The 16,331-nt window shown below is 36.7% G+C and overlaps 1 protein-coding gene across 1 annotated transcript in view; it reads right to left on the bottom strand.

The window, feature by feature from the left end:
* The window catches only part of LOC128638171 (trypsin), a 37,260-nt gene extending 21,295 nt beyond the window's left edge, over nucleotides 1-15,965 (bottom strand). The window contains exons 1-2 of the mRNA XM_053690034.1: nucleotides 15,800-15,965; nucleotides 9,532-9,688 (exon numbers count right to left, since the gene is read on the bottom strand). Of these exons, the coding sequence (XP_053546009.1) occupies nucleotides 9,532-9,688; nucleotides 15,800-15,872 (230 nt within the window). The 5' untranslated portion in view covers nucleotides 15,873-15,965. The remainder of the gene's footprint in view (nucleotides 1-9,531; nucleotides 9,689-15,799) is intronic.
* Between the last annotated feature and the right edge of the window lie 366 nt (nucleotides 15,966-16,331).

Here is a 16,331-nt window from a genome sequence, read left to right as displayed (position 1 = left end):
ATTTTATTACTAAGATTACCAATTTAAAGAACATCACCGACCAAGATTTATTGGTCACCTTAGACGTGTCAAGCCTATACACCGTAATCCCCCATCATGAAGGCACTAAGGCAGTCATACAGACTCTAAGAAAAGCGGTATATATCGGTCCCTCTGAAGAAGTACTTGTTGGCCTGCTCACTCTATGCCTAACAGAGAACTATTTTTTGTTTGATACTACATTCTACAAACAAATTTCGGGGACAGCAATGGGGTCAAATGTGGCCCCATCTTTTGCTAATTTGTTCATGGCTCAACACGAGTCAGTTCTGATGAAAGTTTATGAGGACAATCGCATCAGACATTATTGTCGCTACATCGACGATCTGTTCTTAATATGGAGTGAGAGTGAGAACAGTCTACTGGAATGGATCAACCACCTCAATTCATTGGCAAGTCCTATTAAATTTACACACACAGTTAGCAACAACAGTGTGGACTACTTGGACGTGAGAGTGTTCAAGGTAGAAGACAGACTGGGAACAACGCTATTCCGTAAAGAAACTGACCGCAATTCATTATTACATGCGAAAAGCTGCCATCAACCTAGCCTTATCCGTAACATCCCCAAGGCTCAATACCAACGTGTAATCAGAAACAACACGGATGAAACAACATGTGAACAACAACTACAGGAGATGACAAAACGTTTTATCCAGAGGGGATACAAAGCAAATGAGTTACGAGATATGAAAACTCAAGCATTAAACACGGGAGACACAGCAGCTATTACATCATCTGACAACACCAATCAATTGACTTTTGTGACCACATATTCCCCTGAAGTAGTACCACTAACGAGAATGGTCAAAGAAGAATGGAAATTAATAGAAGCTGACAACACCTTACCATTCAAAGATTGGAAACCACCAAGAATAGGTTTAAGACGGGGCAAAAACCTTAGAGATATCTTGGTAAAGGCCGACATTAACCCTGATGGCGGTTCACAAACGTGGTTAAAAACAAAGAAAAAGGGTTGTTATCGATGCATCAGCTGTGTGACCTGTAGTGGGATGCTTACTGGCTCCCAGTTCCACCATCCAGAAAGTAACAAAATCTATAACATCAGGTATTTCCTTACTTGCACTACGAAATTTGTTGTGTATTTATTAAACTGCCCGTGTGGCAAGTTTTATGTTGGTAAGACGACAGATGATGCCAAAACCAGGATGGCCAATCATAGATCCAGCATCAGACTGGCAATACGGAATGGAAAGGCAGATCAACCGGTGGCGAGACACTTTTTGGAGGCGGGACATTCAGTCAATGATTTGAGATTTAGACTCATTGACCATGTGCCAGTCCCTAGGAGAGGAGGCAATAGGGGTAATCTTCTATTACGCAAGGAATCAAGATGGATTTATGAATTGGGGACTATATACCCCAGAGGACTCAATACCCACACTGGATGGCAATGTTTTCTGTGAACTTTGATTTTGACTTTTTGTTTTTTGTCCTTTGTTTTTTGATTCTTTAGGAATCCATATGAGATTCTATGCCTCTGTGAGAGTCCACGATATCCCGCTGTTACATATATGAGAGTCCATGAGTCCATTATCAGCGATTCATTTTTTTTTTTTGATTCAATTTTTTTGATTCAATTTTTGTTCTATTTTTATAATTTTTGGCCTGTTTTTGATCTCATACATACATTTTATTATTATTATTATTTTTTATTATTTTTCTAATTTTATTTATTTTTACTTTTTTTATTATTTTTTGCCTCCCCTTTCTTGGGAATTAGTTTTCAAGCAAATAGTCTGACATTATAGAGTTTTTTGTTAAATAGCCTTTGGGCAAAGACTGGATGGCAATGTTTTCTGTGAAATTTTGATTTTGGCTTTTTGCTTTTTGTTTTTATGATTCTTTAGGAATCCCTATGAGATTCTATGTTTTTGTGAGAGTCCACGATAATCCGCTGTAACATTTATGAGAGTCCATGATTTCAAGCAAACAGTTTGACATTATAAAGTTTTTGTTAGACAACCTTTGGGCTAAGACAATTATAATAATATTACTTTGTTTAAATATTTTGTTATTTTATAAGATTTGCTTGGTTTTGCTTGGATAATTGCTCTTTTTGATATGATTATTTTTTCAACACGAAATATCTGTTCTCTGTCAGTTCTCCATGCGCCAATTTTTGTTTTTTGTTTTTAACTGTTTCATTCTAATTGTATTGTTTGTGTGGTGTATCACTCCAAGGAGTGTTTACACGATTCCTATTGAATCCTTCTGCAGTTTTGTCATGCCCTATATGATATAGTTCCCTTTTTGTCATATCCCCCCCCCCCTTGTTTCCCCCTTTGGGGTGTAGCTAGATGCCCGAGATCGAGGCAGAGACATGTTGTGGCTAACATGTGTGGATATATGTTTTTATGTACTATTATGTATATTTATGCACTTTTAGGTGATAATTTTAGTTTCACTTATTTAGACACATGCCTAATTATCCATATTTTCTTTAAATTTTTTTACAGTCCTCTTTTTTTCACACACGGGGAGTGTATGATGGACACAATATTTAAGTGTTAATTCACGTTAGGATTCGAGCAATAGGCTCATTTATTTATGCACTATATGTTAATAACACGCCCATTGGGGCTAGACACATAGCTATTGGCCAAGTCTGTTTTACTGATTTATAGATGGTAATTTTTAAGTAAATACATTAAACATGATTAACACGATTGATGATGCTACCAAAGAGGTGTTCTAGAAGTAAATCCTTGTTATATGTTTAGTTATGTGCACTCAAGGGCATGATATACTAGATATATCTGCTTTTTGCTTTATGTACATCTTGATAATTTGTACATGGCGATTTTGCTATATATGATACGGTTGCTGGTGTACAGAGGGATTGGAACAATGGGCTTTTATATCGGTGTATTTTGTGGCATGGTGGTTGTTGATTTTTGTTTTTGTTTGTGTTTTGGATTGCGGTGTATCGAATGTCAGCATATTTACGATTGAGGCATGCACGCCTCTATGTGTACGCCTATTTTTCGTCATGGCACTTTGCCATTGGTTTTTGGATTGCGGTGTATTAGATATTAGCATATTCACTACTGAGGCATGCACGCTCCTATATATACGCCCATTTTTCGACATGGCACTTTGCCATTGGACAATTCTTTGTTGACATGTTTGATAGTTTTCTACAGGGCGATCGGCTACATAGTATCTAGAAAGGCGCATGTAACAAGTAACTCAGCAGTATATGCGCTACTGTGTGTGGTGATGCGTGTCTTTTTCGAGTGTTAGAGTTGTACCGTGGATCGCGTCCCTAGCAATAAGGGGCTGATCGGTAGCATAGTATTTTGTTTGATGGCTATAGACGTACAGCTGATCGCGTCCCTGGCAACAAGGGGCGGATCAGCAGTAGGAGGAATGACGAATTGGAGCCTATTGCAAGTCGAGTTTTGCAATCCAATGTTTGATTGGTTATTTAACAATAGACGACTTTATGATTTTTTGCATTCATTTAGACGATTGATAACCACATATGATGTTTATTGTAATTAGAGGGCATGACTACTAGCATTGGGGTCCAAAGGGAATTTGTTTTTAAAGCATTTTTTTCAATAATGTTATAACAGTCACATGCACAATTTGTATTATGTTTTCTCATTGGTCACTATATGGGTGTGTTTAACCCCTTAACGACCGAGGACGTGCAGGGTACGTCCTCTAAAAAAATACCCTTAACGACCAAGGACGTACCCTGCACGTCCTCGGTCTGGAAAGCAGCTGGAAGCGATCCTGCTCGCTTCCAGCTGCTTTCCGGTTATTGCAGTGATGCCTCGATATCGAGGCATCCTGCAATAACATTTTTAAGCCATCCGGTGCAGAGAGAGCCACTCTGTGGCCCTCTCTGCACCGGAGATTGTTGGCTTACCGCGTTGGTGGGTGGGAGGCTGGTTGGAGGCGGGTGGTGGCCATCGATGGCCTTGGCGACGTGCAGGAGGGGCGGGATCGTGGGCGTGGGTGATCGGGGGCGCGCACTGACGCGCGCGTGCACGGAAGGGCGGGGGCGGGCGCGTGCACGGGGAGGGAGCGGGTGGGAACCGCTACACTACAGAAAAAAGTTAAAAAAAAATTGCAAAAAAAAGGGAATAAAAGTATTTTTTTATTAATCAATTAAGGTGTTGGGGTTTGTCTGTGAGGGGGGGTGAAGCTACACTACAGAATTTCTATTTTTTTTTAAAAAAAAAAAACGTTTTTTTCTTGAAACTGGGTACTGGCAGACAGCTGCCAGTACCCAAGATGGCCCCCAATAATGCAGAGGGGGAGGGTAAGAGAGCTGTTTTGGGGGTGGATCAGGGAGGTTGGGGGCTAAGGGGGGATTCTACAAAGCAGCATATGTAAATATGCTAAAAAAAAAAAAAAGAACAAATTAAAAAAACCTTTTATTTTAGTACTGGCAGACTTTCTGCCAGTACTTAAGATGGCGGGGACAATTGTGGGGTGGGGGAGGGAAGGGAGCTGTTTGGGAGGGATCAGGGGGTCTGATGTGTCAGGTGGGAGGCTGATCTCTACACTAAAGCTAAAATTAACCCTGCAAGCTCCCTACAAACTACCTAATTAACCCCTTCACTGCTAGCCATAATATACGTGTGATGCGCAGCAGCATTTAGCGGCCTTCTAATTACCAAAAAGCAACGCCGAAGTCATATATGTCTGCTATTTCTGAACAAAGGGGATCCCAGAAAAGCATTTACAAACATTTGTGCCATAATTGCATAAGCTGTTTGTAAATAATTTCAGTGAGAAACCTAAAATTGTGAAAAATTTAACGTTTTTTTAAATTTGATCGCATATGGTGGTGAAATGGTGGCATGAAATATACCAAAATGGGCCTAGATCAATACTTGGGGTTGTCTACTACACTACACTAAAGCTAAAATTAACCATACAAGCTCCCTACATGCTCCCTAATTAACCCCTTCACTGCTGGGCATAAAACACGTGTGGTGCGCAGTGGCATTTAGCAGCCTTCTAATTACCAAAAAGCAACGCCAAATCCATATATGTCTGCTATTTATGAACAAAGGGGATCCCAGAGAAGAATTTACAACCATTTATGCTATAATTGCACAAGCTGTTTGTAAATGATTTCAGTGAGAAACCTAAAGTTTGTGAAAAAATTTGTGAAAAAGTGAACAATTTTTTTTATTTGATCGCATTTGGCGGTGAAATGGTGGCATGAAATATACCAAAATGGGCCTAGATCAATACTTTGGGATGTCTTCTAAAAATAAATATAGACATGTCAATGGATATTCAGGGATTCCTGAAAGATATCAGTGTCCCAATGTAACTAGCACTCATTTTGAAAAAAAGTGGTTTGGAAATAGCAAAGTGCTACTTGTATTTATGGACCTATAACTTGCAAAAAAAGCAAAGAACATGTAAACATTGGGTATTTCTAAACTCAGAACAAAATTTAGAAACTATTTAGCATGGGATTTTTTTGGTGGTTGTAGATGTGTAACAGATTTTGGGGGTCAAAGTTAGAAAAAGTGTGTTTTTTTCCATTTTTTCCTCATATTTTATAAAAAGAATTAGAGTAAATTATAAGATATGATAAAAATAATGGTATCTTTAGAAAGCCCATTTAATGGCGAGAAAAACGGTATATAATATGTGTGGGTACAGTAAATGAGTAAGAGGAAAATTACAGCTAAACACAAACACCCCAAAAATGTAAAAATAGCCTTGGTCCCAAACGGACAGAAAATGGAAAAGTGCTGCGGTCATTAAGGGGTTAATTATTCAGCCTGGATTGGCTGAACCTGAGGGGAGTGTATTTGGGAGCCTATTTAAGGCAGCTTTTGTTCAGTGTTTATTTGTCAGAGGAAGGGACTGTTGTTGTCCCGAAACGTCACAAACTACATTAAATTTCTGGTCACTTTTTGATGAAAATCCAGTGAGTGCTTCTTTTTGCTTTTTTATATATATATATATATATATATATATATATATATATATATATACACAGTGACACTATTTAACCCCCCAGTACTGTACCGGTGAGATGGCTGGCCTGACCCTACCCGCCCAGTACTTTATAATGTGACCACAGTAGTCAGTGACATGGTCCAGCCCCCCCATACTGTATATAATGGTACTGTATAGTGACACTGTTTACCCCCTGCCCCCCCATGCTGTAGTAACAAGGTCTGTATTTGCTGGTTCCACAAACATACACAAACACACATACATGCTTAAATACACACACAGTTACATACATACACACACACACCATACACACACACATAAACACCAATGGGTAAAACAGAAACACTAATCCCTGTAGTCATGTCACACATTTACATGATATCAGTGCAAGCAGTGATAGGTTAACGTTTTTTATTAAAAAATTTTTTATTTTTTTTTAAGCTGGGCCCCCACCCTCAGGGGCCCAGTCGCACCTGCGAACCTCTGCACCACCTGTAGTTTCGCCCCTGAAGGGGAGGCAGCATTTCGGCTCAAGGTCTTCTCCTCCAGCATCACCTTGTAAGCATATCCCTGGGCAAGTTTCTCACCAAGAACGCTTCCACTGCAAAAATACCAGCGGCTCTAAATGAATCAATGGTTTAAAGGAGCACTGTCTGCGAAGAGCGACCTTAATCAGCGCACATGCCTTGTCTTCTCTGTAAAAGCCTGCACTTTATCGCTCACTGTACTGTGTTACTGGCTTTTAGAGAGAGGATAGGGCAGATGTGCTGCCCCTCCCAAATCTGCTGCCCTAGGCACCGGCCTTGTTGGCCTAGGCCATAATATGCCCCTGTATGAACTAAAATAATTTTTTGTAGATGAGAAAAAGAAAGTTTTATATTTCTTAGATATGCCAACATGTATCTCTGGAACAAAAAAATTAACTTTGGAATGTTCAAGAATATCCTTATTCTCACCATGGCTAAAACATTGACCCCATGCCTATCAGGGAGTACCAGCATACTGACTTTGGAAATACTTTTGTTCTGGGTCATTATGATTATTTGTCCATGACTTTGGAGTCTAAGAAAAATCCATCTTATCTTTTTTCTCAAAAACGTTGTCTGCCTTAGTATCTGATCTAGAAGCGTCCACATCTATTTGCCACACTACTCTTACTCCTAACCCCTGTTCAGCCAGGAATTCTGTACAAGCTTCAGTATTTTTATTAAACTTTTACCCTTCCGTTGTTATACCATTATTCAATCTGTCTTTTGATGTTCTGCCTCTATCATCCCCTTACACCCCTGACCTCATACAGTCTCCTTTGTCTCACCCTCTTGGCCTCGGACAGTGCTCTCTGTATCATTCTCAGTACCGCTGACTTCCAACACTTTACCATCTCAGCTCTGTAACTTTTATTTATCCGCCCCTTGTTCACCTTCTCAGTTTCCTGTCCTTACTTATCCTAGTCAATAACCACTCAAACAATTGCATGTATGTGTGTATTAAATTCATTTAATGGGTTCCTGCGGTAAATGTACAGCATGTTTGAGCATGTATTTGAAAATGCTTTTGTAATGTTTCCACTACTTTTTCACAAACAATTACTTCTGTGTTTGGCTCTGTGTTCCTCTCCTTGGACCTCTAACAACTCTGCTAAGGTTATGTTGTTTTACATGGACTTCTATAGAGTACAAAAATTTATCAATTTTGATGATGTTCTCTTCGACTGTTTATTTATTTTATGCTTCTGTATTAGTCTCTGAAAACTCCTGCAAAATCCTGTTGTGTACACATTTTAATGAGTCAAACGTAAGAAATCTTTCCAGAAATAAATCTGAACATTTTTTTTCATTATTTGACAGCTCTTTATTATGGCACAGATGATCAATACATTGTCAGACCCACAAGAAATTGCCTTTTTGACCTCACCAGTCTCGCAATCCATAGGTCTGGCGAAATATTCAAAGAAAGTGGGTTGACCCTCTCTGTTCCGATGAGTGGTGATGTGTCTTCCATAGGAAATAATAGGGATCTTAGTTTCAGCAAAAGTCTGACAACATTGCCAGTTATAAGTGTAGCTTGGGATCAGCATCAGCACCTCTAGAAAGGTCCTTTCGGGTGCACCCTATAAAAATGTGAGGGGTGTTGTACCTCAAGAATCTCCTTCCTGGAATCCAAGGTTAGGAAATGAACAAAAAAGCACACTCCATACAGGGGAAACATTGCCACTTATATGCAGTCTTGGTGGGGGGGGGGGGGGGGGGCTGTATTGTATGTAAGTATGTTTACACAACACAAACTGTGTGTTTGCTTAAACAAAAAATGGTTTCCATGCAGTAACAGTTTAATTAATGCATATGATATGTAAATTACTTTTCACTGTACATTCACTAGATTCCTCACAATTCTTGCCACTGAAAAGCTGGTGAGACTGATATGGCTGAAAAGGTGCATCCAAGATGAAGGACAGTGCTTTGAATATTAGAAACTTCAGCGATGTTTCCCCATAAAAATACAATTTACTCCCATGAAACTCCCGCAGAAAGCCTACGTACTGTATATATTTGATATGTACATAATCTCCATTGTTAATAAAGACCAAAACAAAAAACTTACTATTAAACCTATAGGAGCTGTGGGTATATTATATATGCATATGCAGGGCTAAATTACAATTTGAGCGCTAATTTATTGCGTGCCCGTAAATAGGCAAATTTGCATGTTTACAGGTGCATGATAAATAACCAGCCAAACCTCTGGTTAATTTTTTTAAATGTTCCCCAATTGCCCCCAAAATAACATGTGAGGTCCAAATTTTTTTATTTTTTTTAAACTGCACTAAGCAGTATTTAGGGGTTAAAAATGGTGGGTATTGGGTGATTGAAAAAAAAAAAACGGCACTGAAAAGGGCCTTTACATAGCGGTCTATGGGGACTGTGTGTTCCCTGTAAACAGGGCTGGACTGAGAATAAAAAGCAGCCCTGGAAAAATATGAAGACCAGTCCTATTTTCGGTAGAATGCACATGCCCCATTTTTCTATATTTATGTGTTAATAATTGTATATAGGCATATTAACACATGAATGTATATGTAAATAATCATATACATATATATTTAAATCTGCTGGCCATCGCTATGTGACTTACCCCCTTCACTGCGCTAGGTTCTCATGCCGTGTTTCACAGCATGAGAACGAAGCTCCCATTGGAGCCTATGGAAGTGCCTTGTGTTCACATTGCACCTAACTTGTCATACCAGTACATATTTGAATGCGATAGTATTACAAATTGGGGTGCAAATATCGCTTTTACAAAAGCGATATTTTGCGCTCCACTTGTAATCTGGCCCAGAATTTTTATTTTATTTATTTTATTATATTATTTTAACTATCGACCTGCTTATATTGTATAGATCTGAGAAGCTAAGTTATATAAACTTGAAGTTAATATAACAAGAAAAGAATATTATAATTGACAGTCTACTAAAAAAGATAAAAAGGTTTGCATGTTATTTTTATTTATAGATTTTAAATGAATACTCACGGCAATTCGCAGTGTGCAGCTGTAAGGACCCAATTTGTATCTATTAGGATTCCACCACAGACATGTTGGTCAAAATAAAGTATTGACGCTTGCCATGGCTGGGAGTGAACTGGACAATCTTTTCCTCCGAGGATCCGGTCAGAGAATCGCCCCTGTACTAGAAGTAAGAGCGAACACTATAAATACGCAACAAAATACAGCTTTGTTTTATGATTTAGCACATTCTTGGCACATAAGACAATGCTTTTTGTATATTCTTTTTCCCCTGTATCTTATGTGTATATAATAGAAGTAGGAGTAAACCTGAACAAGAAAGGGTGTGGCAGTGATTGCACGGTTGGGGAAATAAGATAAGGTGAGTCCTTTAGAAAAAGATATCTAATGGTTTTAAACAGATGATCACCATTAAAGTCTAAGTGGAATTTTGTAGCTAAATCATTTGATATGGTTTTTTTTCTAAGGGATTCGAATTGACTGATTTATATTTAACCGTTGCAAAAGGGTTAAACACATAGATAAAATCAGCTCCAGTACAGCAATGCACTACTAGAAGCTAGCTGAGCATTATATAGTGCATTGCTGCTTCTTAGCCTACCTAAGTATACTTCAACAAAGGATACAAAGATACAAAGAGCATGAAATACATTTGAAAATAGCAGTGCATTTAAAAGTCCTAAAATAACATGCTCTATTGGAATCATAAAAGTTTAATTTTGACTTTTTATTTCCCTTTAAATACTACTTCATTAATAGTGACTAATTCACAACAGTCTAAGAGCACTGTAAAACATAGTCTAATATATATTTAATTTGCGTATTAATTCACAAGAACGCTTTTTGTAGTTTCCCAAATCGCAAATCAATTCATTGCATGAGAAGGTAAACGGACAGTTTGTCTCTCAGCACGTTATTATGACAAAAAAATAAGCTTAGTACCATTTTGGTCTAGAAGGGAAACATATGGTTAAGGACAAATCTACAAGAACTGATATCACGATGAGTCTGAAATGCAGAGCCAAAGGGGACATCACTGCAAAACGGAATCAGCAACCAATTGCAACCATCATTGCAAAACTGAATCAGCAACCAAAACCATTGTCCTGGTATAATCAATAGGTTAGGCCTGGCACTATTTTCAAGGCTAGAAATAATCTGAGATCAAATCAGGGAGACTGATACAAGAAACACTAAGAGGGCAATTTATCAAGCTGCGGCAGACAGTGGGGCGCCTCGCACATACGCTCCCCTGTCCACCGCAACTCGCCTCTGGCGGGCTGAATTCCACTGGCGGAATTCAGCATTGCACACAAGCGCTATTTTGCGCTTGGGTGCAATCCCACCCCCTGTCCGGGCACACCCAATCACGCGGGGACAGGAGCTGTCAATCTCCCTGGTTGTACTAGACCGCGGTGATTGAATTTCGCTACTTTAGAGGTGGCGAAAGATTAGGGAAGCAGCGATCTTGTGAGAACCTGCAGCCGTAGTGGGTCGAAAGGCTTGCGAAGCCTTTGATAAATTGACCCCTAAGGTGCTTTAGCAGGTATCAAGCACTGCATTTTCTGTATTTAGGAAGCTTTATTAGGTACATTCTCCTGATATATAAATCTCTAATGCTCATTTCTTATTCCCATTTTATTCTGACATTATCTACACCTATTTAAGTTATTTTTGCCACAAACAAAATAACATTAGTTCTTTTCACTTTAAATATAAAAAAAACAAAGCAAGTGTAAAAAGAGAAAGTTTGCGACTTTCATGTTTTAAATAGAAACTAAATGATAATTTTTGCACTAAACCATACCCTTTTGATATAGATCAGTCATGTGCTGCTATTTGCCTTACTTCCTAATCAAAACAGAATGGCAATTTGCTTTCTATGAACTATTAAAATTAAAATACAGAGGGCCAGATTAAAAGTTCAGAGGTATTTTGCACTTCCGCTAGAGCGGAAAAAGTAAACTTTTTTCCCTCCTCTGGTTGCACTGGTATTATGAGTTGAAAGTAAAAAGTTATCGCTCTCGTGCTAACTCGAAGAGCACAAACAGGTTACTTCTAGCGCAATTAGACTGTATCGCAAAAGATTACCTATTTCCACATAGAAATCAATAGAGAAAAAAAGTGGAAAAAACACCCCACTCACATATTTATTCACATTTGCGCTAATCCAATCGCATATTTTTATATAGGCAAGCCCGATCGCATATTCTATTATGCGCAAACCCAACATGAAAATATGAATATTGCATAAATATGCTTTTTCATGTTTTCATCTTCTTAACTGCAAAGGGCTACAATGCACACACACATATATATATACAGTATATATATATATATATATATATATATATATATACAGGCATATATATATATATATATATATGTATATATATATATATATATATATATATATATATATATATATATGTGTGTGTGTGTGTGTCTATATATGTATACATATGTATTTCTGTGTTTAAATGTGCATATATGTCTATGTTTGTGTATGTTAAACCCTTTGCCTGCTTTCCTTTCTAACACCTTGTTTTTATACGATGGTGTTATTATGAGTGTAAGTGTACTTTTTAATGTATTTTTAATGTGTTTTGTGACACTTTTTTTGTTTTGCGAAACAGTTAACTACAGCTCTGAGGATGCGGTAATCATTTTAGCGTACATTGCGATTGCACTCACACAATCGCATTTACTTTCAACTCGTAATACGAGCGCAAATTAAACTGTGTGCAAACGATCGCTAAAACCCAATATCGATTGCGCAAAAAAGTTTGCGTCTCACTTGGAATTTTCCCCAGAGTAGACTAAAGGCACAACATGACTTCAATGTATGTTTATGCATTACAAAAAAACTTACATACACAGATAGGGCATCTAATTGTGAGTTAATTCTAGTTGCTTTCTCTGTGATTCATTCATCCTCTTATCTAATGAACCATTCTGACACCAAGATAAAGATCCATAACAAATGGAAACTTTAGGAGATAATAAAACAGTAGCTGTATTTTTTTTCTAAGAGTAATTTGCTTTTTGTGCATATTTAAATAAATGCAATAGTTCCCAAAGCTGAATATAGCTTCTATCAGGAGCAACAACTTAAACAGACAGCCAAGTTCAAAATATACTTTCATGATTCAGGTAGGGCATGTAATTTTAAACAACTTTCCAATTTACTTTTATCACCAACTTTGCTTTGTTCTAGTTAAAAGCTAAACCTAGGAGGTTCATAAGCTAATTTCTTAGATCTTGGAGACCGCCTCTAATCTGAATGCATTTTTACAGTTTTTCACCTCTAGAGGGAGTTAGTTCATGTGTGCCAAATAGATAACATTGAGCTCATGCACGTGAAGTTACTTATGGGTGAGCACTGAATGGCTAAAATGAATGCCTGTGAAAAGAACTGAAATAAGGGGGCAATTTGCAGAGGCTTAGATACAGGGTAATCACAGAGGTAAAAAGTATATTACTGTAACTGTGTTGGTAATGCAAAACTAGGGAATGGGTAATAAAGGGATTATCTATCTTTTAAACAACAAAAATTCTGGTGTTGACTGTCCCTTTAACTGAACAAGATGTTCACCCTTTGGGAAGATAGTCTAATTTAAATTAGAACTGCTTTCAGAATGATTTAGGGGTTCATGCTAAGAAATAAATAGTGTTTAAAGCTATGGAGAAGGAAAGCAGAATCTGGTAAAGAGCTATTTATTATCAGATTTTTTTTCTGTTTTTTATGAAACACTTAAAGGGACATGAAAACCCAATTTTTTCTTTAATGATTAAGATAGATCATACAATTTTAAACAACTTTCCAATTTACTTCTATTATTTAATTTGCTTCCTTCTCTTGTTATCATTTGCTGAAAGATTTTTCTAGGCAAGCTCAGGAGCAGCAGAGAACCTAGGTTCTAGCTATTGATTGGTGGCTGCATATATATATTGATTGTGATTGGCTCACCCATGTGTTCAGTTAGAAACCAGTAGTGCATTGCTGCTCCTTCAACAAATGATACAAAGAGAATGAAACAGTTTAGATAATAGAAATAAATTAGAAAGTTGTTTAAAATTGTATTCTCTATCTGAATCATGAAAGAAAATTTTTGGGTTTCATGTTCCTTTAAGTCAAAATTAAATTAAAGAGCATGCAATTATGCAGTTCTACTGTGTTCATTGGTTCTTATAAGCTTGTGGGGAAAGTCTTTGTACACCAATATGGCTTCAGGAGTTTTCCTTATCAGTCAATGGGCTAGATTCATGGAGGCTCGTTAGGCTGCTGTTGGGCCTTGCTGCTAAGGTGAGACTGTTCAAAATGAATTTCACTTATCTATTTAAGGTCATTGCCAGTTATCATTTCTGCCTTTAATCTATATCGTTGTGCTAGTGGATACCAGTGTATTTTGTTTGTTGCTTAAAGGAACACTCAATCAAAATTGAACTTTCATTATTCAGATAGAGCATGCAATTTTAAACAACTTTCTAATTTACTTCCATTAACAAAATGTGCACAGTTTTTTTATATTTAAACTTTTTGAGTCACCAGCTCCTACTGAGCATGTGCAAGAATAAGTGTGTATGCATTTGTGAATGGCTGATTGCTGTCACATGGTACATGTATGAATTTGTGATTGGCTGATGGCTGTCACATGGTACAGGGGGAGTGGAAAAAGACATAACTTTTAAAATTGTCAGAAAAAAAATCTACTCCTCATTTGAAGTTCAGACTAAGTGCTATTGCATTGTCTTGTTATCTTGCATTTGTACATTATGCAAATCTACTGTGTTGATTGGTCCTTTAATAAAGAAGTTTTTATAAATGCTGCATTTTAGTGCTTGCTACAATATAATGTCACCATTATATTGTATAACTAGTTTTGATATGGCAATGAATTTTATGTTTGTATTTTCTTCTTCTACAGAGTGTCACTTCTGTGTATCTTCATTTCAATTAGTTTTACAGAGATGATAGTTATACAATGCAGCGTTCTATACACAAGGACACTAACATGGAGGCAGACCAGAGACAACATAGCCCCAAAGTATTTTTTCTTTAAATACAGCGGCATCTGCTAGATCTCAGATAAATCAATGGTTCAAGATAAGGTCAGGATAAAGGGATAAGGAGTGGGGAAGGAGTTTTTAAAGTTATATACACAATGTCACTTCACCCATTAAAGTGCTACGTTAAAGCAGAGATCAGTCTGTGATTCTCACGTAAAATGATCATATGAATTTATTTTGCTTGGTTTTTCTAGCCAAGAAGTATTTGGATTTGAAAATGAATGATTGGATTAGAAAACAATAAAACAACAAATCTTGTAAGACACATAAAAAACAAATAAGAGAATGTCACAAGATTTTCAAAAGTTTTACAGAACTTTACCAAAGATATAATCATTTCAAATAACTTTAAGTAGTTTTATATTTAACATTTTAAAACCTCCAAACATTGAATTGTAATAATCAATAGAAATTCTGATTATCATATTTTTTTTGCTGTATTCAAGAAAATATGTTGTCATATGAGCTAAATTTGTAACTTTATATATATAAAAAAAAGAAAAAAGCTGCATAAATATGTACTGAGAAAGCACAAGAACAAAAAAAAAAGTCAAGAAATCCTACTAAAATCAGACAAAAATGTATTTTCTACAGAGCCAAGCTATAAAAGACTAACAAACTTGTGGAAAGCTGCAAGCTAAAAATACCACAGTGGAGTTGGCCACAAATGCATTTGAAAACCTTGTAAAAAATGGGGGGTTAATATGTGTTACTACGAACTTCCACAAAAGTCTTATAAGGCACTTTGTACAGAAGTTCTGATAATAGAACGAGAGGTCAATAGTTTGCAAGAAATATTTTCTTTCTATATAATTCTGTTTTTGTTATGAATATTAAACTTCAAAATATTCTTTGTAGATTTCTAAACGATTAAATGTGAACTAAATAAGATGTCCTCAAACTGCATTTATAATAAACCTGGAGAAGAATCCTCTGAGATCATCAAAACCCAACCAATTAAACATCCTGCTTTATAAAAAAATAAAACGTTTATCCTCTAGAAAGTACTGCATGCTGTAAAAACAACATTAAATGCATTAATAAATTAGTTGTCCTAAGTCAATATTTAAGGACAGCTTTATTAATAGTATGAATCCCAAAGCAGAGCTTTCCTGCAGTTGAAATATATCATGTACATACTGTGATTATAACAGGAAGAGTTTTCACTTCTCATAATTATTTCTGACAAAATAATTGTACTTACCGGTGGAACTCAGAAGAGCAAGCACAAGCAGTAGATACATGTTTGGTATGGAGTGGTCTGGAAAAAGTACCATGGTCAAAAAATCTATTTTTTAGTCTGACAGTACAGATTAGAGAGTAAATGATTAATAATACAAAACTAAGGCGCTATAGCATTGTAGACTGAAGAGGAAGTTAAGGGACTGGCTTTGTATTTTACAGTGATAGTAGACTGTTATTTTTTGTATGTATGTATCCCTAAAAGCATAAAAATACCATGTGACTTTATTGCACATAAAAATATGTTAAGTTCACTGGATTCTGATTAAAATTATTATAACAGTATAAGCAAGCTTTCTTTTACTTTTTTTTATTATTATTTTTATTATTAGCTATAACTTTTTTTTTTTTTAAATGTGTGTCATACCTGTAGCACTATTGACTTTATCTACTGTGGAGTATAATTAAAGGAACAGCATACTCCAGAATGTTTATTGTATAAAAAGATAGATAATCCCTTTATTGCCCATTCCCCAGCTTTGCAGAACCAACAT

Source organism: Bombina bombina, chromosome 8 (genome assembly GCF_027579735.1).
Source record: "Bombina bombina isolate aBomBom1 chromosome 8, aBomBom1.pri, whole genome shotgun sequence".
In the NCBI taxonomy this organism is placed as follows: domain Eukaryota; kingdom Metazoa; phylum Chordata; class Amphibia; order Anura; family Bombinatoridae; genus Bombina; species Bombina bombina.
The sequence above is the reverse complement of the archived record's forward strand: the minus strand, read 5'-3'. Positions and strand labels throughout refer to the sequence as shown.